Source organism: Mauremys reevesii, linkage group 5 (assembly GCF_016161935.1).
Source record: "Mauremys reevesii isolate NIE-2019 linkage group 5, ASM1616193v1, whole genome shotgun sequence".
Lineage (NCBI taxonomy): Eukaryota > Metazoa > Chordata > Testudines > Geoemydidae > Mauremys > Mauremys reevesii.
Window position 1 is genome coordinate 130,596,907 of NC_052627.1, and position 25,526 is coordinate 130,622,432.

The 25,526-nt window shown below is 42.2% G+C and overlaps 1 protein-coding gene across 3 annotated transcripts in view; it reads left to right on the forward strand.

The window, feature by feature from the left end:
* Positions 1–25,526, forward strand: part of RNF24 (ring finger protein 24) — a 72,444-nt gene that overhangs the window by 33,635 nt on the left and 13,283 nt on the right. For all 3 annotated transcript variants that reach the window (XM_039541709.1, XM_039541707.1, XM_039541708.1), the window contains 3 exons: positions 6,637–6,786; positions 18,254–18,296; positions 22,110–22,151. In XM_039541709.1, the coding sequence (XP_039397643.1) occupies positions 6,644–6,786; positions 18,254–18,296; positions 22,110–22,151 (228 nt within the window). In that variant the 5' untranslated portion in view covers positions 6,637–6,643. The remainder of the gene's footprint in view (positions 1–6,636; positions 6,787–18,253; positions 18,297–22,109; positions 22,152–25,526) is intronic.

Below are 25,526 nucleotides of genomic sequence, written 5' to 3' on the forward strand. Positions count from 1 at the left end.
AGGAAGGTCCTGTGGTGAGGATAAAGAAGGTGTTGGGAGGAGGCCATGGGGAAGTAGCCCAGGGAGTTGTAGCTGTCATGCAGCTGTTACAGGAGGCACTCTAGACAGCTGCAATCCACAGGGCCCTGGGCTGGAACCTGGAGTAGAGGGCGGGCTCAGGTTCCCCCCCAAACCTCCCAACTCCTGATCAGACACAGGAGAAGTTGACCCAGACTGTGGGGAAGATCACTGAGGTGAGCAAATCTGCCAATAAGCGCAGGACCCACCAAGGTAGAGGAAGAACTTTGTCACACTATGGAAGTTGCAGTGTGAACACGTTCTGCCGACAAAGCTAACGCCGCTCGCGGGGCTGGAAGTATTTTGTCAGCAAAAGTGCCAACAAAGTACCGACAAAGAGCATTTGCGCACACTGACTTTTAGCGACAAGGCTGGGTGGTGTAGACAAGCCCTAAGAAGTGATGTATCGCTTATGATGGGTGAAGGAAGTAATACTTATAAATAGTGTTCAATAAAAAAACAAAGTGGCAAGATCGGCATACGGGAAGCTTTCGGTTTACATAACCGTTTGTTTAACGCTGCTGCTTCTGCAATAAAAGTGCATCGGTAATAGCACAGGAGAAGGAGATACATCCTTCTGAAACTCCTTTCTTAAGGAGGAGGGGGAAGTTGCATTACCCAGTTTGTTGTAACACTGAAAACTAGCAATTAGCATTAAGAGCCTGCTTAATTTGACACAAGGAGGAAAACTGTAACACTATCCTTATCTAGTTGTGCTAAGGTATTGTAGGGAGTTCCAAACAATGTATGTGTGGCTGTTTTTGTTGTTATACCACAAGGGCAGGGTCAGGTTGGCATGTTGACTTCGACTTTAATTAGAAATTTCCTTTCTTTTGCCTTAGATCCCATATACACTATAGCTATCTTGGGGATCCAGTTACAACATGGTTCCACCTTGCTATGTAAATGTGACCAAATTGAGTTTTAACAGAATCCTTGATCCATGCTACAGCCTTTGACCAAACAAGGCTGCAGTATCCCAGTTCAGGGACACATGGAAAAAACCCCAAACTTAGACTGCAAGACCAAACTGTATTAACTGTGTCTAGAGAAGGAAAATAGGTTTAGGCTTTTTTTTTTTAAATCACTAATTAGCTGTCACTAGATAGCTAATTCCATTTGAAAGAGACAAAGCCTCAGACAATTGTGTTATAAGCAGTACCCGAAAAGTGGCTTTAAGGGTGAATACAAGCTTCTAGACTCAGAGATTATTGGAGCATTTCTGCTTTGGCTCAGAGGCTCTTTTGGTGCATATACTGATCTCCAAGGATTTTAATCAAGCTTAGAAATTACCATGAAAACTCTTAACTATCATCTTATGGAACTGAAGCCAGTGAGAGAGAGAACACAGCAGTATTACAGCATGAAAGGTAATGTTAAAGTTACAGAGACACCTTTGTTACTCAGTGGGGTATTAGTGAAAATAAACCAGAGCCAAGTTTGAAGGTGATGCAAATCCCAAAAAAGATTGATGGTAGCACATATTAGAAGAACTGTTATGCAGGGTTTCAGTAAAAAAAAAATCCATATAAATGATCTCGTTCCATAGCTCTTACGCAGGTGAGGGCAGGCAACATAAATGAAGGGTAGCATTCTGCGTGCTCGTTCTCTTGGTGCATTTTTCATTTCCCATGAAAACTAAGCTTATATATTGTACAATACATGCACAGCCATCTACCTTATTACTGTTTATAGAGTCACATAAAAGTATACAGTGCTTTCAAAACAGGTAGAAGGCCATGGTTCCTTGTTCTGAAAGTGGGTAGTGTAAATACCATGCAGGTAACAGTGGGTCACACGCAAGGAGGAAACCACAACGAGATCAGCAGAGGATGGTTTAATGCAGTGGTCCTTAACGCGGTTCCCGCGGGCACCATGGCACCAACCGGGGCATTATGTGCGTCCGCCTACTGACAAGGAAGCGCTTCCGCCAGACAACCTGCCGCCGAGGAGCGTGGCCGCCAGACAACCAGCTGCCGAAATGCCACTGAGAAGCGGCAATGCCAAGAAGCATCGCCGCTGAAATGCCATTGCTTCTCGGTGACATTTCGGCGGCGACGCTTCTTGATGACGCCGGTTCTTGGCGGCATTTCGGTGTCTGGTCATCTGGCGCCCGCCCCACACTCTTCTGGGAACATGAATATGCTATTGCAACAGAGAGGTTGGGAACCACTGGTTTAACGGAAGAAATGGGCTTGAAAAAGAAAAGGGCATATTCAGAGATTCTAGGGCCAGATTGGGACCATTGTGATCATCCAGTCTGACCTGTGCAACACAGGCCAGAGAACTACCCCAAAACAAGTCCTAAAGCAGAGCTTATGGAATAAATCCAATCTTGATTTAAAAATTGCCAGTGATAGAGAATCCACCACGACTCTTAGTAAATTGTTCCAATGGTTAATTATTCTCACTGTTCAAAATTCACACCTTATTTCCAGTCTGAATAGTTTCAATTTCTTGCCATTGGATCAGGTTATACCTTTCTCTGCTAGATTGAAGAACCCATTATTAAATATTTGTTCAGCAGGTAGATACTTAGGCTATGTCTACACTACGGACCTTAGAGCGGTGCAGCTATACCACTGCAGCTGCGCCACTCTATGGTCCGTAGTGTAGCTGCTCTAGCCAATGAGTGGTGGTAGCTATGTCAGCGGGAGAGCGTCTCCCATCAACATGGTGTTGTCCACACCGGCACTTTTGTCAGTGAAACGTATGTCTGTTGGGGGGGGGGGGTTTTCACACCCCGATTGACAAAAATTTTAACTGACAAAAGTGCTAGTGTAGACAAAGCCGTAGACTGTAATCGTCACCCCTTAACCTTCCCTTTAAGTTAAATAGATTGAGCCCTTGAATTTATCACTATAAAGCATGTTTTCTACTCCATTCATCATTCTTGTGGCTCTTCTCTGAACCCTCTCCACTGTATCAACGTCCTTCTTGAATCGTGGCCACCAGAACTGGACACAGGATTCCAGCAATGATCACACCAGTAACAAATACGGAGATAAACTAACCTTTCTTCCTACTTGAGAGTCCCCTGTTTATGCATTCCAGGATGGCATTAGCTCTTTTGGCCACAGTGTTTCACTGGGAGCTGATGTTTGTCTGATTATCCACCACCACATCCAAATCTTTTTCAGAGTCACTGGTTCCCAGGATAGAGTCCCTCATGCTGTAAGTGTGGACTACGTTATTTTTTCCTAGATATATACATTTACATGTAGCCATATTAAAACACACATTGTTTGCTTATGCCTACTTTACCAAGCAATCCGGATCACTCTAAATCAGTGACCTGTCTTCTTCATTATTTACCACTCCCCCAATTTTTGTCATCTGCAAACTTTATCAGTGACGATTGTGTTTTTTTTTTCCAGATGTTAAATAGTGTAGGGCCAAGAATCGATCTCTGCAGGACCCCACTAGAAACAGATCCACTCAATGACCGTTCTCAACTTATAGTTGCATTGAGACCTATCAGCCAATTTTTAATCCATTTAATGTGTGGCATGTTAATTTAAAGCATTCAGGTTCTTTAATCAAAATGTTATGTGGTACCAAGTCAAATCCCTTAAAGAAGTCTGACTATATTGCGTCAATATGCGAAGGGAGGAAGGTATTCCAAGCCGAGGGGAATTGACTTCTGCCACACCCCAGAAAATGTCTCAGGAGGTTTTAGACTGTGCTGAGGGTGGTGGCTGGATCATTACAATACACACTTCCTTGGGCTGCCCTTTTCCCCTCAGTAAACTCTGCTGTCTGCCTGTTTGGCATCTGTTGCATCACAGCACATCTCTGTGGCTTAGGTCAGGTCTACGCTAGCAGCTCTTTGCTAGTATAGCTCCACTGATATACTGTACCAGCAAAGCTCTTCTAGTGTGGAAGCAGCTTGTACCAGCAAATCTGAGCTGCAGCTGGTATAGCTTATTCCAGGAGGGGCCTATTCAGGATCTTTAAATTCAGTGTTTTGTGGGATAGTACATAATGCCTCTAATGGTATAGGCCTGCGGTGCTCAAGTGACTGACTCGCCTCCTGTCCCTTCCAGCCAGCTTAGGTAGGTCACCTGGTTCTCGCTGACCATCCCTAGGCTGAGACAGAGTTGAGCTATGGGCAAGGACTTCTCCCTACAGGTTTCCAGTGTGTGGAAGTCCATCCTGAAAATGTCCACTGGACCCCTTCTGGTTTGTTTTTTATTAATATTCTCTATCTTACAAGGCACTCCTATTGAGGCCAGGTCATTTGACGACCACCACCTCTTTCCCTTTCAACACTTGCATTTTTGGGATTCCCTTCCTGCTGCCAGAAATGCCAGGAACCAGTCTTCTTCAGTCATTGTTTTAAATCGTACAGTGTCCCAGATTCATACAATGAGCACTTAAGATATCAATTCAGATTAGCTATTCTGGAACAGAATTCCAGTAATACTGGCCAGTTCTTGATTAGAAGAGCCATTCTATTTGAATTTTTATGTGCATGCTTGTATCTGAAGTAGAGCTGAGTAAGCTGTGTTTCTCTGTGCCTCAGTTCCCCATCTGTAAAATCAGGATAATAGTTCTTCCCTACCTAACAAAGGTGGTGATAGGCGCCTATACTGCAAATGATGAGGGCCGAATAAGTGCATTAGAAAGATGAAAGCTCCAAAGTTCTATTCCCCTGCTTTGACAGTCAGGGTCAGATCTCTATTTAACATATCTATGTGCACAGTTGCAACTTTTGGATGTGGAAATAAAACACAAATGCAAGTGCAATTAATTCTTGGATTTATATGTAGCATCGATGGTGCACAAACAATAGCACTTACAAGTGCACACAAATGTTTGAACATGCGCAAATAGGACTGAATGGAGCCTCCTTTGAAAACTCATTTCCCTTTGTACTTCAGTTTCTTCATCTGTAAAATAGAGATAATTTTTCATTAAGCTTCACACTAACAGCAGGTAATTCAGCCTTGCAAACTGTGCACGCTCACTCACCTTGGGCAAATCATTTTAACAGGCAAACATCTTTTTAATTCTTAAGTAGAGTTGAGCAGGTACATTTTTTTTTGCCTGAGTTGATGTATGTTCATTTGGGTTTTGCAAGACTGGATGAATTAATATCTGCATGGTCTTTTTGCAACAGGGCTGTTTACAGGCTATATAGTAAGTTACAATAATAAATATGCACTTGTCTCCAAGGATTTCAAAGCCCTTTCCAAACATTGCTGTATAAAGGCTAATGAGTAGCACTATAACATGAGTGACTGTACAGACATTAATTAATCTATTTTACCTGATTATAAGGGGTTTTATTCATTTTGTATCTAGATTTATGCTTACTGTAAAATATTGGCATCCCGTGTAATGAAACATGAAGCTGAAATCATGGGAGAGATCATATGTTAAACTCATTATTGCAAGCAGCTGCTTATACAGTGTAATTTGGCTCCTCTGTGGGGACTTGATTTTGGTCACATGCTTGAATCTTGGTAAATTGACAGCTGAGCTGACTGCCGCCTTCTCCTTCCATACTCCTCCTGTGTTGCCCTCTCCAAATCAGCCTCGCCTATTCAAAGATGATTCGGCACTTTAGTAAGCCTCTCCCTCCCCCCCCAATGATCGGGGAGAATCAGTGAAGGTTTAGACAAGGGGTACAGCCTACAACCTGTCTTTGAGCCAATCTGCTTGACGTGGCTAGATGCTAGCTGACCCCTTTGAAAGTCATAAAATCCAGTTTTATGGCACTTGTAATTTTCCTGTGGCTCTGCCATATGTTAGTGGAAATCTCCTTGCGTTCTTCTCCGCCCCCATGCTAACACTAACTGCAGCATAGGAAGCCACACCTAAAATAAAAGGGAAATGCCATATTCAAGTAGGAACACTAGCTTTGCTTGAGCCAAGACAAGGATCAGCTCGGAATTGATTTGAACAGGTTTGGATAGCAGTCAATTATTTGCATGCTTGAAGTTTTCAGAGGGGAATTTCCACTAGATGAGGAACTGGTCTCAACAATTGTTTAAAAAAAATAAAATCCTCTTAATTCAAGGCCCTTTAGCTCTTTAAACATTCCTTTCTTGGTTGTTCAGGTTTCAGGTATGGATGGTCACTGGCCACAATAACACGTACTGTGTAAATGTACATCTGTGGTAACTCTCTGTAGCTTTTTTTTTTAAAGCACTTTCATGTGTTTATTGGAAGGGAAATAACTGGATAAGATGATCACGTACGGAGGAGAAAAAGTTCTGTCTATGGTTCATTGTCCGTCTGCTCTGCATTAATGCTGGACTGGTCTCGGGATTGCTAAACCAGGACCTTAGCTCATGGAGAAGAAACTTGTGGGAGGGTGAACTAGCCAACATAGCATTTCTCTTCCTCTCCTCTCTCTTATGTCACAGGGAGCAATCAAATGTTGGTACTGCTGGACACCCACCCAAGGGCAGGGGAGACATACTTGCCAGAAAAGAGGATGGTCGTCTTTATTTCTCGCCTTCTGAAATGTTCAAGCTGTCATTCATCGCTTTAAAAATTAACACGGTTTTGATTTTTGGTCTCTGGTAACTGCAACTAAAAGCCTTGTGTTGTATTTCTGTTTCCTCACAGCCCATCCATGAGCTCAGATTTCCAGCATTACAGTTTCAGGATGCCGAACATTGGGTTTCAGAACCTGCCTCTCAATATATACATTGTGGTTTTCGGCACTGCCATATTCGTCTTCATCCTTAGTTTACTCTTCTGTTGCTACTTGATCAGGTAAATAAACTACCATTACTATTTTGCCAGCTGAAATCTATTTGGTCCTAGTCATGTGATGTGCCAAACATTTCCTGTGGTTCATTCAGGCATGGAGAGTTCTATTAAGCACCTTGCTGGAGGCGCTTTTTCTTTTCTAGGATTGAAGTCTTTTAAGTAGCGTTCAAAGCAAATGAAACATTGGTTTTTTCCACCTAAATGGTAACATTTTCCATAGGTGGGGCAAGACATGTTAGATTTAATGAATCCATTGGGGATTTACTTTACAGGTATTACTTGGGAAGGCAGCATTATGCAAATCTATTCATCTGCCACTGCAAGCAGTGTTGTCTGGTCTTTACCACTGGATAGCACCTATGAAATTATTTTAATTCTCCATTTTTAAGTAGGATAATTTGCTCATTGGCTTAGTATTCGACCCACACATTCATATATATTAAATCCATCCGGAACACATATAGTAAGTACCTAATTTGATCCAGGCACGTTTCTAGAGTTGACTCTAAAGGAAAGCAATTACATTGTGTTGCTTTTAAAGTGGATTTTTTTTGTAATTTAAACGTGCAGGAAAAGCATGATTTCTTGGCGTCAGTGTTTTCTGCTTGCTGCTTATACTATTTCGATGCATCTCTCTCTTTAATGAATAACTCATGTACTGTGTGATTAAGAAATGTTTGATACCTGCCCCATTTGCTTTTGTACACACATTGCTCATTCAACAGCACAGTTTAGAGATTAATGATGCAGAGTTGACTTGTTAATCTGAACAGTGATGAATGCGGTCCGTAAAGGTCATTCTGGTTTTGGGAAGTTTGAATATTTACTTGAGGCAAAACTATTTCTCCCAGATCAAAATAGAAACATAGCCAAATAAATAACCTACAATAGAGGGGAGAGAAAAAAGTCTATTCGGAAAAGTCAGCATGCTGCAGTCTGCATGATTCAAGGCTGTGTCTGCCTCTCCTCAGTGGTCAGGAACAAAGGATCTCTTTGTGAAGATTTCAGTTTATTGGCAGCAGTTGTACCTCACCCCACGCACGTCTTAGATACCTTGCAAAACTCCTGCTGAAAACCTGCATATACACAGCTATTCTGCATATTATCTTTCTCTGTTTCTGTCTTGATAACGTAGCTTACATTTATGCACTCCTCTTTGGCTTTTGTGGACAGAGCCTCTGTCTGTTGCCCAGCGTCATGCAGCAGGCTAACCTTTACGCTTTCTCCCAAGCGGGAATTGAAAATGGAGGTATTGAAAATGACTAACGTAGATGAGATCAGCAGGGTTCTACACCCATTGCTGGATGCCTTGTTCCAACAGGTGTGAAGCACTTTCTGCTACTGTGAACACTGGACCCATTGACCCTATTTACACTGTCTGGATAGCTGCTGGGGTGGGGCAGTGGGGCTGCTGTGTTTAATACCTAAAAGACAAACAGCAGTTTCAGTAGCATAGATATCCCTTAGATCATAAAACCAGAGTACAAGCACTCAGTAACGTTCACATATTTGCAGCTCCATAACTATTGCCCGAAGCGAAGCAAAGCCTGATAAAATTTTTGGATGACTCCAAGATGGTCAGAGTGATAAATAATAATGACGACAGGGCAGTCATACGGAGAAATCCTGGTTGAATGGGACCAGCTTACCAAGCCAACAAATTTTAATACATCCAAATGCAAAGTTATACATCTAGGAACAAGGAATGCAGGACACACCTACAGAATGGAGGACTGTATCCTGGAAAGCAGTGACTCTGAAAAGGATCTAGGGTGGGTCATGGTAGACAGGTAACTCAACATGAGCTCCCAGTGCAATGCTGTGCCAAGAAGCGCTAATGCAGTCCCTGGATGTATAACCAGCGGAGTAGTGAGTAGGAGTAGGGAGATGACTATACTTTTATATACGGCACTGGTTAGACTAGTACTGGAATACCGCGTCTGGTTTTGGTGATTGTACTTTCAACAACAACAACAACAAATCTAGACAATTGGAGAGGGTGCAGAAAACCGCCACAAAAGTGATTTGAAAGCTGGAGAACATGCCTTACAGTGAGAAACTTAGAGTTAACATAAGAATGGCCATACTGGGTCAGACCAAAAGTCCATCCAGCCCAGTATCCTGTCTACGGACAGTGACCAATGCCAGGTGTCCCAGAGGAGTGAACCTAACAGGTAATGATCAAGCGATCTCTCTCCTGCCATCCATCTCCACCCTCTGATGAAGAGAGGCTAGGGACACCATTCCTTACCCATCCTGGCTAATAGCCATTAATAGACTTAACCTCCATGAATTTATCCAGTTCTCTTTTAAACCCTGTTCTAGTCCTACCCTTCACAACCTCCTCAGGCAAGGAATTCCACAAGTTGACTGTCGGCTGTGTGAAGAACAACTTCCTTTTATTTGTTTTAAACCTGCTGCCCATTAATTTCATTTGATGGTCCCTAGTTCTGCTATTATGGGAACAAGTAAATAACTTTTACTTATTCACTTTCTCCACACCACTCATGATTTTATATACCTGTATCATATCCCCCCTTAGTCTCCTCTTTTCCAAGCTGAAAAGTCCTAGCCTCTTTAATCTCTCCTCATATGGAACCCCTTCCAAACCCCTAATCATTTTAGTTGCCCTTCTCTGAACCTTTTCTAATGCCATTATATCTTTTTTGAGATGAGACCACATCTGTACACAGTATTCAAGATGTGGGTGTACCATGGATTTATATAAGTGCACTAAGATATTCTCCATCTTATTCTCTATCCCTTTTTTAATGATTCCTAACATCCTGTTTGCTTTTTTGACTGCCGCTGCACACTGCGTGGACATCTTCAGAGAACTATCCACGATGACTCCAAGATCTCTTTCCTGATCAGTTGTAGCTAAATTAGCCCCCATCATATTGTATGTATAGTCGGGGTTATTTTTTCAGTGTGCATTACTTTACATTTATCCACATTAAATTTCATTTGCTATTTTGTTGCCCAATCACTTAGTTTTGTGAGATCTTTTTGAAGTTCTTCACAGTCTGCTTTGGTCTTAACTATCTTGAGCAGTTTAGTATCATCTGCAAACTTTGCCACCTCACTGTTTACCCCTTTCTCCAGATCATTTATGAATAAGTTGAATAGGATTGGTCCTAGGACTGACCCTTGGGGAACACCACTAGTTACCCCTCTCCATTCTGAAAATTTACCATTTATTCCTACCCTTTGTTCCCTGTCCTTTAACCAGTTCTCAATCCATGAAAGGATCTTTCCTCTTATCCCATGACAACTTAATTTACATAAAAGCCTTTAGTGAGGGACCCTGTCAAAGACTTTCTGGAAATCTAAGTACGCTGTGTCCACTGGATTCTCCCTGGTCCACATGTATGTTGACCCCTTCAAAGAACTCTAATAGATTAGTAAGACACGATTTCCCTTTACAGAAACTATGTTGACTTTTGCCCAACAATTTATGTTTTTATGTGTCTGACAATTTTATTCTTAACTATTGTTTCAACTAATTTGCCCGGTACTGACGTTAGACTTACCGTCTGTAATTGCTGGGATCACCTCTAGAGCCCTTTTTAAATATTGGCGTTACATTAGCTAACTTCTAGTCATTGTGTACAGAAGCTGATTTAAAGGACAGGTTACAAACCATAGTTAATAGTTCCGCAATTTCACATTTGAGTTCTTTCAGAACTCTTGGGTGAATGCCATCTGGTCCCGGTGACTTGTTACTGTTAAGTTTATCAATTAATTCCAAAACCACCTCTAGTGACACTTCAGTCTGTGGCAGTTCCTCAGATTTGTCACCTACAAAGGACGGCTCAGGTTTGGGAATCTCCCTAACATCCTCAGCCGTAAAGACTGAAGCAAATGATTCATTTAGTTTCTCCACAATGACTTTATTGTCTTTAAGCGCTCCTTTTGTATCTCGATCATCCAGGGGCCCCACTGGTTTTTTACCAGGCTTCCTGCTTCTGATGTACTTTAAAAACATTTTGTTATTACCTTTGGAGTTTTTGTCTATCAATCTGTTTAGCTTATCAAAATGAAAATTGAGACGTGATTTGATTACAGTGTATAAGTACCTTCACAGGGAGGAAATACTAGGTACTAAAGGGCTCTTTATTCTGGCAGAGAAAGTCATACCAAGAGCTAATAGCTGCAAACTGAAGCTAGACAAAAGTTGTGCCTAACTTCTAATTTGAATTTAACAGAGAGAGTGGTGAACCATTGGAACAAATTACACAGGGAAGTGGTGGATTCTCCATCTCTTGATGTCTTCAAATCAACACCTGAGGCCTTTTTGGAAGAGATGCTTCAGCCAAAGACAAGTTACTGGGCTCGGTCTGAATGAAACAGACAGGCTAGATGATCTGTTGGTCCCTTCTGGCGTTAAACTCCATGAATCTGTAAAAAGCCTCCCTCTCTCTTACAGTCATAATCAGCAGTTCCATTTGTCGTTTGCAGGATAAGCATGAACCTTTTTTCTGGGAGCAACTTATATTAGTCAGGGCCTCGTATATGATTTGATTTTCAGCCATGCAAATTGCCACATAATTGTCCTCCTTTGAATTTGCAGCGTAATTGTGCTCCAGAACTTCAGCTTGATTTTTTGAAGTGAAATTAGATCTCCACCTGTCATGTTTTTAAAGATAGCCTTCAAAACATGAGCTGAGTATAGGGACATTTGCCTGAATCTGCAGAGAGTCTGAAACAATAGGTCCAGAGAGAAGTGGGCACTGTCCCTTCGTCCCAATAGAGTTTTTACTCTGAGGTATAATTCTTTACATTTCAGCATTGGTAACTAGTCCACTGCTGACCAGCTTAGTAGAAACAGGCAAATGTACTCGTGTGTCTTTATCGGATGCAATGGCAGTAGGATTGGATGCAGTGGGGGCAATAGTTGCTGTCATGATTTGTATGGATAGAGAATGAGGAATTCAAACTCTGCCTGTTCCATACAAACACCTTAAAAAAATTAGCCCCATCTGCCCCTGCTCCAAAAGGGTTAAGAAAAGATGCGTCTCTTTCACAGGGCCAGAAGCTTGAACTACCTCTTGTTTGTCAAAAAAACAAACTCTCCTCCCACACCATTTTTGGGTGCCAAAATCCCCAGTAATACTCTACCTAGCTGCAAAACCTCCCTGGCAACTTCTGCAATGAAGTTACCATTTTAATACGGAACTACATTTGGGGTAGGATAAAATAAATATGAATAAACAGTAACAGCGGCAGTATTGACTAGACCACACCGTGGTACTCGCTGGACCAGATGATTTAGGTCTTGCACGAGGGCTTGATTTTAATGCACAGTCTGTGGAGCCAAAACAGGGTTTTGTACCAGGTTCTAACGCAAAGTATCCTATTGTCTAATTTTTCACTTTTTTCAGCGACCAGCATTGCTACCAAGTACTTTTTGCAAATAACAGATGGATCCTTGTGACATAGTTATTGGTACATGCTTCCCATATTCCATTCCTTACTGTACCATCATGCTGCTTCCAAGCATTTGGTTTTAGGAGTTGCAGATAAAGCGGATAAAGCCGCACTCCGTAGGTAACGCGATGAACTGATGTCAGACTGAACGTACTGAAGAACAAAAATGTGTAAGACCTGATTCCTGGTGTATTTACATCCAGGCCAATGGCTGCCTGGATTAAAACAACAGTACTGCCTTGGAGAAACTGGCAAGTGAGCAGCTTTTTACAATAGGGCAGGTCTACGTTACCTCTTAAGTCGATCTAACGTATGTCACGCAGGGGTGTGAAAAAGACATTCCCCCTGAGCGATGCAAATTACAGCGCCCTAAGCACTGTCCATACCGGCGCTATGTCGGCGGGAGACGCTCTCAGGCCAACATGGCTTCCATCTCTCACGGAGGTAGAGTAATTATGCCGACAGGAGAGCACTCTCCCAACAGTATACAGCGTCTTCACTAGACACACTACAATGCAGCTGCGCCGTTGTAGCGCATTTAGTGTAGACCTGCCCATAGTTTCACTGGACAAACTGTCTTCCTCCCTTCTGAAACTCCATGGGAGCCAAGAGCTTTGCATTCCATTGCATTCCATTGATAAGATTGGCTCTAAACAGAAGTATATTGGGTTATGTATGAAATCTTGCCTTCTTTTTCAGGACAGAAGGCTTGCAAGAAGGGCTGAAATAAAATTAAATATTCTTCTACTTTTAAAAGGCATGCAGACGTGGAACATTTAATTCCACTGTTTTAAAGTAATGCTGCCTATTATGTTGCTGTTTGGGTGCATTCTGTCTTCAGACTATCGACTATAACAGGGTTCAAAAAAGAACTAGATGAGTTCATGGAGGATAGGTCCATCAATGGCTATTAGCCAGGATGGGCAGGGATGGTGTCCTTAGCCTCTTTTTGCCAGAAGCTGGGAATGGGCGACAGGGGATGGATCACTTGATAATTACCTGTTCTGTTCATTCCCTCTGGGGCACCTGGCATTGGCCACTGTCAGAAGATGGGATACTAGGATAGATGGACCTTTGGTCTGATCCAGTATGGCCGTTCTTATGTTCAGCCTTTAAAAAAGGAAAAGAAATTTTGCAAAGACACTTGCTGATGTTTTTTCCTCTGCTTTTACTTTAGGGAAATTAATGAATGTGACACCAAATGTATTGCATTCAGTCCCATAAAACCCAGACTCAGGGATACTAACACCAATATGCCCCTTTAAATATTTAAAAGGCGGTGTTTATGCTAATTTAAAGTAAATGCTAGTTTTGTCCATAATCAAGCTTTTGTACAGTTTATAGCATGTTCATATTTATGGTTGCCACCTTTAGCTGAAACATTTCAAACTATGTAAGGGTGTGTGGGACACTTTTTTAAAAGAGGTTGTTTATTCATTTTTTCCCTTCCGATTTTAAACATGCTCAGATTAAACAAGTCATTCCTTGTCAGCTTTGGAAAGCTAAAGATGCAGTATCTCTTTTACCACGGAGAGAATTAAGAATCATAGACTATCAGGGTTGGAAGGGACCTCAGGAGGTCATCTAGTCCAACCCTTTGGCTCAAAGCAGGACCAGTCCCTAGACAGATTTTTGCCTCACATCCCTAAATGGCCCCCCCTCAAGGATTGAACTCTCAACCCTGGGTTTAGCAGGCCAATGCTCAAACCACTGAGCTATCCCTCCCCCCAGTACCACGCTAACATATTGCTGTTGTGCTGAGTTTGAGCTCCTTCTTGCACAATGATTCTCTTCTGTTCATGCTTGCCAATTGAAATAAGGATTTGTCTTCTCGTATAAACCTATTTTCAGCCCATGGAAATTATACAGTCATCTTGAATATAATGGGAACTTTATATTGCATGGGGTTGTTTTTGTTTTTGTTTTGTTTTGTTTTTTGTTTTTTGCTTGTTCTTACTTGTGGATTTCTCACCAAGCCCAGTGGGACAGTGTCAGATGTCAAGGAAGCATTGTATTTGGTTTGTGTGTCTATGGAGAATTGCATTTTTTTGACTGAGTATCACAAATTGTTTTGAGTAGCTCTCTCAGAAGTCTAGTAGGCCAATTCTTTAGTGAATTCCACTTTGAATAAAATATTGCCTCTGGCATAGCACTGCTGCCTATGCACGGAATACTGACGTGATGTCACTGAATATACAATACTAAGAAAGCTGGGTACTGTACTCACTAGGAAGGAGAAAAACATTGGTCTTTTCAAGCTGAGAATCCTCTCAGTTCAGGATTTGAAGGAACAAAGGGAGGAGCAAATAACTGTAACCCAACAGAGGCTAATAGCAGCTCCAGCCAATGAGAGAGCTTTTTTCATAAGGAAGCAATAGAGAAGGGACATTCCACTGTACTTCTGTGGTGGGCTGTACATAGTAGATCCATTGAGATACTGCATCTTCAAACGCTACTCTGTTGCAAAATGCAAGACTTTTATGAGGTTTTTTCTTCTAGACTGTGCTGCCTGTTTTACAGATTTCTGTCTTTGAACTCGGAGAGGTTAAGTGTACTAATACTAGAGGTAAATCTATAAAATGTTGTTTCCTCTGAATTTTGTTGTGTTAGTAGTTTACTCGCTTCATTACTGAAGCATATTCTAATAGTAGTTGAAATTGAAAAAAACAAAATTATCCAGAGAGATGCAATATTCCCTTTTTAAAGAGAAGCCACTGGGTGTGGGGCATAAACATTGGAAGGGGATTCTAAATTCTAGCTGAAATGAGTGATTAATTTTGGAGATTAATGTGCCTTCAGTATCTTGCTGCCCTAATTGTGGAGAGCATGTTTTTAAAATACTGCATATTCTCTTCTCTAAAGATACCATCTGCCAGAACTCATTTCTGGGTACTAGCTTCCTGGCAGGAGGCTGGTGAAAAAACTCTTCAGGCTCTGAAAGGTTCCTTGGCTTTTGAGGGCTTTTTCTGCTGGGTTGTGTTAGGGGGTTTTATTTGGGAGGATGGGGGTTGGACCCTCTCAGTTTTATTGCCTTGGCATCACACCGGTGCGTGTTTATCCAGCACCAGAGACTTTCCATCATTTCAGCATGCGATGCTGTAGGGTGTGCAGTTGAAGCGGCTCAGCAGCTGCATGAGAGCTTTGGTCTCTATTTGTCCCATGCCTCGGCGCTCCTCCCGTGTCAGCCTACAGTGTAAGGCAGCCTGCACTGCATTAGCAGCGTGTCCAGGAGGCCTTTGCAAGGCAGCTGTGGGGTCCTCTTTCCCCACTATCACAGAGCATTCTTGCTTGCATTTGGCCTCCAGAAAGGAATCTTGTTTTTGGTCTCTCTGGGCTCCAGACCTTAGCCACGGTGTCCTGTCCCCAAAGTTTTTTTTGCTTCCTTGGGGATCCCCCCTTGAGTTGGCCACTTTTACCCTGGCTCTTATTATTGGCATATCCTACAGTCTGTCTGTGAAACCTCTGTGAAAACAGATTTCTTAATCCCAATGCACATGGTTGGCATTGGCCTCCTAATTGTTGCCTGTTGCAGGTTTTATTCTGACTTTTGGGCCATCCATTGAGTGAGAATTCTAGTGGCTGGTATCTTTAAAGAAGGAAAAATGGCGGCCCTAGAATTCAGCTTCTCTGTTAGTAGCTTTCCGATAGATTCTCTCCTGCTACTTATTCGTCACAGTTTCAAGGTTATTTTGATTGGGATGAGGTGGAGACATTTGCCTCCTTATTTATTTATTTTTTTCCCCCGTGACTGGTTGATTTCTTGGGAAGCTTTGCTTCTTGTACTCCCCAAACTGATAGGAACATGTCAAGGGTAATGCTTTAAGCACAGGGACTGGTGCATATCAGCCTGATTCATGGTGTACCCTGCTACTGCAGCCTCTAGGGACCAAAAAACCTCTGAGAGCCTGGGGAGTTCCATCAGTGGAATGGTAGGGAGCTAAAACCCAGGAGTGAGCATCCCACTGGAATGTTTTCAGAGAAGCAGAATTATAGCTCAGTAAATTACACATCTTCAAGCAGTGTTGGAGACTGCAGTGGATGAGGGTTCAGAAAAATTACTTACATCTGTCTGGCCTTTATGCGTGCACAATCAGACCATGTTCTAAAAGTCCTTGCCCAATCCTTCAACATCCATAACTTTCTTCTTCAGTTTTATGAATGGTTTACCAAATGTCAAGCTTAAAACGAGATGCTATTTTTGATTTTATAAGCACAGTTGACATTTGTAAAGGGTTTTGTATCTTCAAATGAGCTATATAAATGCTGCTGTTCTTAAGGCTGGCAAAGATATTTTTAATAAATTTTAAATTAAAAATCATCAATGCAATTCAGCCTAGAGCAGCTGTTAATACCCAGTTCTGTCTTTTAATGTACGTGTTTGTAAACCATGGCAGAGTATCAACCATACCAGCACAACTGTAATACTAACAGACTAGGAAATGTACTGCTTTTTTCTCTCACCCCCATGCCCCAGCTTAGGTGTTTTAGGCTAAGCCTGACATAAGAGCTTTCCGAAAACAGATTATAGCTTGTGAAACGAGATTAACATTAAATACATATAGGTACGTGGAGTGCAACTTTTCGTAACCACGTTAGCGCACTAAGCATTTTCTGTTTCTAAATTAAGGCTCTGATGTTTTTGATGCATTTTTTGTTTCACTCATTTTTGTCCCTAGCAATTGGGGTGGGACCCTTCCATCTATGACTTAACCGTTTGTTCATTTTCATAAATAAATACTTCATCTCTTCCCATTGTCCACATTTGGAGTTCCTTGCTATTCAGGAGCTTTTTAATGTGGGTTCATCCACTCAGTCTCCACCTCTTGATTCCTGCCAGAAAATGAAACTATACAGAAAACAAAAGTTGTACTTGGCTCGCAATTTGAAAGCCTCAAGAACTACTCAGGATAGCCTACACTTATGCCTCTCTGCATAGAATCTTTATTATGGGCCTGATTCTGATCTCACTTGAAATTGATTTTACTCCAGTGTAACTCCGTGAATTCCAGAGGAGTGAGTAACTATTCATATACACCAGCATAAGTGAGATTGGAGTCATGGTCTATAATAAGCTCATATGATTATGACTCCACAGCTTAAATATAACACAAGTTGCTCAGTTGTTAGGAAACCACAATCATTTGGTCTTCTGCTCAATTAAGTACATGAAAATAAATTCCCAGGTTTAAAGCTTCAATTTCCTGTAATTTTTAGCCATGATTTCTCTTTGGCTATTAAATTGCCTCATGTCCCTTAACTGCAACTGAAAGCTACAAAATCTCACACCAGGTCTAAATCGTTCTCCTATTTATTTCCTCTTAAAAAGGAATATTTATCTTTTGTTTTTTAATCAGTTGAATGACTTACCTTGAATGTTTCTCTATAAGACGTTGGATATCAGAAAACTACTTTCACAGAATACTACATGTCGAAAGCATAGCAAACAATTGGCATTTGAGATTAATTTAACAACTTGGTACAATGACTAGGGCTCAAATGGTAAACATTTAAAAGGGCCAATTTTCTTTTCATTCTGTCCACTCCCCACATTTAAAGTACGAACAGAGGTGCCTTTCTCCACTACATTCCCCAGGCGTTGAGCCCTGAGTATGCTACGCTTCCCCGTCCCCAGAAAAAGATGCAGTGTCCATTCAACCCAGCATATGAATCTTAGTGGGAGAAGTGATTGAGGGGGGAAATGGACGTGTATGTTAGCTGTTCATCCTGTCAATAACTTCTACGGGTTAAGAATTTGGTACGCAGCATTTAACAACTCAGAGAATGTTTTTGCAGCAAATTATATAGTTCAAAAAAGACAAATTGTACAAGGTTATCATCAGTTGAATAGAGAGAGATACAAGCTCTTAAAGTAACTCACTGGGAACTGGATACTGCATCATTATGTGTCCTATATTTTTCAAAACTAAAAAAGTGATTAAATATGAGTGGAAAATGCAAGTTTTTTTTTTCTTATCTGGGTTTCGTGCTAATCCTGATATTTTGGCCTATTTTGTTCATATTTTCCTTTCTTGATTTCTAGGCTCAGACATCAGGCACACAAAGAGCTTTATGCCTACAAACAGGTGAGATGTTAAATAGTAAACTACTTTTTTCTCCCTGTCATTTTACAGATCAATCTGAGCAAAAACCGTTAATTTCTTGTGATTGTCACCATTTTAGGTTACCACTGAGCTGTTCCAGAGTTTGATGTCTTGCCATTTTAGGCCTACCTCTGCACGTACTTACATATGTGCTTAACTTTACTCATGTGAGTAGTTCCATTGAAGTCAGTGGGAATATCCACATGTTTAAAGTTACCGGCATACATGTGTTTTGCAGAATCAGGGCCTTACTTTATATCGGTGCATGTTGCCAATTGTTCCCTACAACAATCTAGGATTTGTATTCTTAATGTTACTCCATATATACCAGGCGCTTTCTCAAAGTGATGGAGAAAGAATGGAGCCCTGAGAAGAAAAAATAAAATCAGTGATTTATAATAATCCAACTTTCAAAAATGTATTTATAAGTGTAGCAGCCACATGGCAGGGAATTGACTGGCATATCTCAGCTCAAACCCAGTAATGAGCTCTGGGTCAAACAGTCTGAGGCTGGATAACCAAAGGGGAAGCCTCCTTCATGCAAGGAGAGTTCAGTTCCTTCACAAAACATCCAAAGCTTTCACAGATGGCAGTTAATGTAATCAATTAATCCTGTATGTGACTGGATTTTCCCGGGTGAAGGGAGGAGTTGCCAATTGAGGCGATGACTTTCTGTGCCTAGAGCTTGCACTGTCCGGAGTGGGGAGGAAAACCTGAGTGTACTTGCCCTGGTGATGGGATCTGTTCCTGTCCTGATTCAAGTCAAATGGGACCTTTCCCATTCCCTTCAATGGCAATAGATGTGGCCCAGCAACATGACTCACTGTTCTTAAAGAACAGGACTCCTGTTCTTTTTGCGGATACAGACTAACACGGCTGTTACTCTGAAACCGTTCTGGCTATGTTTACAGTAAGTAGTAATATACTTCTCCTACAGCAATAAAAGAAAAATGCTGTCCCAGTGGATCAAAATTCAGTTCCCATGAACTGTATTTTGCTGGGTTAGATTACATGAACCCTGGGGGCATTAAAGCAGTGTACTGAATTTGGAATAGTGGGATGTCTCTGTAGGGAAAGTTTCCAAGTATTCTTGGCAGATCAAACAACTTCTTCCACTCACTCCCATAGACACACATCAGTGTCTGCTTCAAAATAAACACGGCTAATAGATTAGTGGCAGGATACATTTAAATACCCACCTTTCTTTAGTGTTGTAGCCTTGTTGATCCCAGCATGTGACCCACACAAGGTGGGTGAGGTAATATCTTTTGTTGGACCAATTTCTGTTGGTGGAAGAGAAAAGTTTCACAGAGCTCTTGTTCAGGTCTGGAAAAAGTTGCAGCTAACTGTGAGGTGGGACAGATTGTTAAGCACATAGCAAGAAACCACTTAAAATGAAGTGGGTAATTTAACACCTCTGCAGTCATGGGACAAAGCAAGGTTAGGAGGGCCACCTCGAGGAAGAATTTCTGGAAAAATTAACACTCAGCAATGATATACCTGAGGCCAAATCTACAATACACACTTACTTCAATATAACTACATCACTCAGGGGTATGAAAAAGCCACACCCCTGAGCGACATATTTATACCGACTGTAATCCCCCAAGCAGACGGCACTTGATCGGCAGGAGAGCTCTCTTCCATCAGCTTAGAGTGTCTTTACCAGAAGCGCTACAGCGGTGCAGCTGTGCTGATGCAAGCTTGTAGTGTAGACCTGCCCCAAGATACATCAATGATCTTTTCATCCTTTGGACAGATGACCTAAACTCCCTCATCGATTTCCACCATCTGTTCACCAAACTCTCTAGAACACTTCCACACCAGCCTCCCCTTCCAGCTTCAGGAAGCCCAGAGATCACCACACTTACCTCCACAGAGCCAGTAACCAGCCCAGACACACCAGAAAATCTCTTCTCCGCAGACAGGCACTCAGATGCCACAGAATCTGCTCCAAGGAGAAAGTCCAGGATACACACCTTAACCAAACAAGGACTGAGAAGTAAATTGCATCGCAGAACAGGCCACCCAAATACCACAAGAGAACCTGCTCCAGTAGAATGAGAGGAAGGAGACACACTGCCCACACACCCCTAATTGTCACCTACTACCCCACCGTGGAACCCTTGTGGGATATCATCAAACAGTTACAACCTATACTTGATGGCGACCACATTCTGAAAGAAATCTTTCCTGAACCACCTCTTCTGTCCTTCAGACAACCCCACAGCCTTGCCAAGCTCATCATCAGGAGCAAGCTCCCCACACCCCAGGACACACCAACTCAGAGTGGCACCAGACCCTGCCAGAGCAACAGATCAAAAACCTGCAGACACATCTGTGCTGCTACGATGCTCAGTATCCCCACAACACTCCTTTTCAAGATCCATGGGTCCTACACATGCCTATCATAACCTGTGCAGTACCTTGTCCCGTTCATCAAATGCATCAACAGGAACTGTGTGGGTGAGACCAGACAATTGCTATGATCTTGAATGAACTCACACAGAAAAATAATACAAGACAAAAACTCCTCATCACCGATGGGCAAACACTCTTGACAAGGCAGTCATTCCATATCTAACCTCTCAGTCCTGGTCCTCAAAGGAAACCTGAACGTCTTTCAAAAGACGAGCCTGGGAACTTAAATTCATAATTGTGCTAGACACTGAAAAACATCTCAGAGACACTGGTTGTATGGCTCATTACAATAATTGTAACCTAATATCCCTCCTTTGACTTATGACTGCAGAGGTGTTAATTGGCCATTTCATTTTAAGTGTGTTTTTGCAGCATGTGTTAGCCCCTTATGCATGACAATCTGTCCCAGCCTCTCTTTAGTCAGGACACTCTGGTTACCTTTTCCAGACCCAATCTCTTCCACCAACAAAAGATATTCCCTCATCTACTTGTGTCTCAGCTTTCTTTAGTGTTTTGGTCATCTACTTTTCAGTTCTGTAGTCTGAGCAAGCATTCTGACATTTAATAACATTACAAATGTACAATCCTTTCTTTGATTACAATCCCACTACCTGCTAGTTAGCCAAATGGGACACAGAACTGTGAACAAAAACAAGGGGGAAAAGGATGAATTGATAAGAGGAGGAAATATCTGAATAATGAAGTTCATCAAACAATATGGGAACATGGCCTATTTGATTTCAGAAGGTGGTTCTCTGGATCTCATCCCCTTCTTTGGATTAGCAGCTGTAATCTGCACAATAGCTGCCTTCCCTCTCTCAGGTGTTCTTGGCAAGCATTTTGAAAACTGTTTTTACTAGTTTACTATTCATGTCTGGTTTATTTAGGCTGTCAAGTTTCTGTTTGGGTTTGGTTTTTTTTGTACTTCTAAAGACATTAGCTATAATTTGCCTACAGATATATATAAATATTCAAAAATATCTATGTTGATGAACTATCTATCTCTATCTCGCACAGGAGAAACTTAGCATAGTGGAATAAAAGACCCACAGCAGAGGCACAGCTGGCCTGGGTCAGCTGACTTGGGCTCCTATTGCAGAGCTAAAATTGCTTTCTTGATGTTCAGGCTCAGGGACCTTCTCTCCTCACCTGGTTGTTAGGGACGTTCAATCCATATAGCTACAGGGGAGGAAATAGAGCATAGAAACTTTGTCCCTTTAAATTACTTCTGTTAACGATTAAATACAAAGGAAATTATTTACATCAGCTTTATTTCTTTGAAAGGAAATCTCTGAAGACCCGATTGATATAATGAAGTACAGCGATCAGAAATGGTAGACATCCCGGTCCTAATGCTGTCTCTCTGTCTTGCAGGTTATTCTAAAGGAAAAAGTAAAAGAGCTTAATCTGCATGAGGTAAGCAAGTACGTTTGGGCTGCAATGAGCTATTACACCTACAGCCCAAGGCCTCTTTCTCCGGTTCAGGAGTCAGCTGTTTATCATGTTCCTTTTCTGGAATGATTATACAACTCATGTAGATTTCACGCACTCCTGCTTCTAGTCACATGTGGTTGAGGGAGATGGGCAGAGTAAATAAAGAATAACCAAAAATCTACAGATAAGAGGGAACAAAATGAAAATAAAAATCCGCCATGTTACAGTTTATGGTGTAAATAGATCGGGAGCAAATAGAACAATTGATTGTTCTGGATCAGTGTTGTTACGGGTGCTCATTTCTGCGTTTATATCAGATTAGAGAGACAAAGTGGGTGAGGTAATATCTTTTACACCTCTGTGGAAGCTTGAAAGCGTGTCTCTTTCACCAGTGGAAGTTGGTACAGTAAAAGATATTACTTCTCCCACCTTGTCTCTGTAATATCCTGGGACCAACACAGCAAACAACAATGGTTTACATCTGGTAGGTACTTAAATTCCAGAATACCAATCATGTGCCCCAAAATGATTATTTAAGCACCAGTGCAGAACTCAGTGTCCAAACTTAAGTCCCTAGGACAAAAAAAAAGTGTTTTTATGCTAATATTTTAATTGGAGGAGGGAGGGACAGTTTGTGTCTAAGTCAATTTGTCCTGAAGGCGTGTCCACAAAACTTGATGCCATGAAGTTATGGCATGACTGGAGGGTTGGCATCTATAACTGAATGGCTTGTTGGCCATTTTTTGGAAAGAACGAAGCAAGGCAAGAGGTGAGGTAGAAGCCAGCAAGGAGGAGGATAGAAATGGCTGAGAGAAATGAGTGGTGGCAGAGAGGAGTGGTGGAAATCTTATTAATGGGGAGGGGGAACATTCTGGATTTAGTGAAGGCCCCAGCACCAGGGGGACTGTACACCCAACCTCTCTGATTGCAGCATAGTCAGTGTTTAACTGTAGACTTGTAAGTGGGAAAGGAGTTGAATACCAGGTTGTCTAGGAACAGAAAGGTTGTTTACAGTAGTGAGGTGCAGTTGCCACATCATTGTTACTTAGTAACCCAGTTTGGATTTTTAATGTGGTTTCAGTGTTACAGGAAGGTGACCAGAACAGACTAATGACCACACTGTCAGCCCTTGTCCCCACTTAAACTTAAACACGTTTGTTTCCATTTAGCTTCTGGGTGGCCAAAGTGCATCTCCCTAATGCAGCCATGGCGTAGCACTCAACGCTCGAGCCAAAATGTTTGTGTGACTCTGTGCAGAAGCTGTCTGAAAGGACAGCCCCCCAGCACACAACCTCTCTGCTTCTGTGGGCTCCAGTTGTTGCCCTGAATTAATAGGGATAGAGGCAGCAGAAGAGCCCAGAACAAAGCAGAAATAATGGAGGGCTGGGTAACTGCAATGGACAGACAGAGCCCGTGGCCTGAGGCAGCATCCAGTGTTGGTCAGCCAGAGAGGGACTGCAGTAGTCATGGGGCACTGGGAGCACAATATGTATGTTATGTAACGCACATCCACAGTCCCTGAACTAGCCTACATGTAAACAGATGCCACTGTCATGGTGTTTCCTAGAATTTTTTAGAAGTCCAATTTGTTAATGAAACAACTGGAAGCCTGACTCTGAAATACTTCTGTACCACATCATTTGTTTCCTGCATGTGGAAGCTGATTCGCTGTTGCTGGATTAGGAAGGCTCCCACACTGAAGTTTGAGTAGGATGTTGGTTTGGGGTGAGGTCAGAGGTAGGGGGGGAGAAGCATTTGGGAACAGAAATAATGTATGTAAGATGATAGAAAACAGTAGATAAAAGAGTGAGTCAAATGTAGGTCCCTCAAATATAACAGTATAAAGGTGATTTCTGGCTCAGACTTGGTAATGGGTCAGATGAGTACATTTCTGCTTGTTACCTGAGTTGGGCTGAGTAAACCCTGTGGCACTTCATTCCAACTTAAAAACACCCAGCCGCTTAAGCATTTGTCCATTATGATTGCAGAGATCCCCTTCGCAGTATGAGCCATAATAGTGCTGCCTTCTTGAGTCTGCAGATAGATAAACGATACCTTGAGAGGTAGGAAGGGCACTCATTCCCAGCAGCAAGATGTCTACTTTGGTATGTTCAGAATTATGCCATTGCTGACTCTTTCGCTGCTGATTATTTTAACAAGAATACTGAGTTTTTAGAATCATAGGGCTGGAAGGGACCTCGAGAGGTGATCTGATCCAGTCCATTGCACGCAGGGCAGGACTAAGTATTATCTAGATCATCCCTGACAGCTGTTTGTCTAACCTGCTCTCAAAAATCTCCAGTGATGGAGATTCCACAACCTCCCTAGGCAACTTACTCCAATGTTTAACTTCCGGGATTGCGGTGGAGCATGCACCAGTTAGCACCACTTCTCCCAACCCTCATGCTGCCTTCATGAGTCGACAGTGTGCCCCAGTGTGCCCTTCTTGCCAAGAAGGCTAACGGCATTTTGGGCTGTATAAGTAGGAGCATTGCCAGCAGATCGAGGGACGTGATCATTCCCCTCTGTTCGACATTGATGAGGCCTTATCTGGAGTACTGTGTCCAGTTTTGGGTCCCATACTACAAGAAGGATGTGGAAAAATTGGAAAGAGTCCAGCAGAGGGCAACAAAAATGATTAGGGGTCTGGGGCACATGAGGAGAGGCTGAGGGAACTGGGATTGTTTAGTCTGCGGAAGAGAAGAATGAGAGGGGAGATATACCCATCTCATAGAACTGGAAGGGACCCTGAAAAGTCATCATGTCCAGCCCCCTGCCTTCACGAGCAGGACCAGGTACTGATTTTGCACCAGATCCCTAAGTGACCCCCTCAAAGATTGAACTCACAACCCTGGGTTTAGCTGGCCAATGCTCTTGAGGGGGCCACTTAGGGATCTGGGGCAAAAATTGGTCCTGCTAGTGAAGGCAGGGCTGGACTCGATGACCTTTCAAGGTCCCTTCCAGTTCTGGGAGATTGGTGTATCTCCAATTCTTTCTTTCTTTCTAGCCACCTTTAACGTACTTCAATCAACTCTAGTTTTACTTGTATTTCAGGATATTTAACGTTCTGTGCCTTCACATTTTCTGCATAAGCTTCAGGGCTTGGAAAGGCAGGAGGTGATCATTATAGATACTACTTCTGTAGTACTTCATGTATGCAAAGCCCTGTAGATTTTCACTAACCTTAATAACAGTCTGTGAGGGAGATGAGTATTATCCCTATTCTGCAGATGGGGAAACTCGGGCAGAGAGGTTAAGTGAGTTGCCCAAGGGGACAGAGGTGGTTGAGTCAGGATTAGAGTTTAGGAGTTACTGGCTCCCAGGTTTATGCCACTAGACCATGTGCCTCTTAAGTTT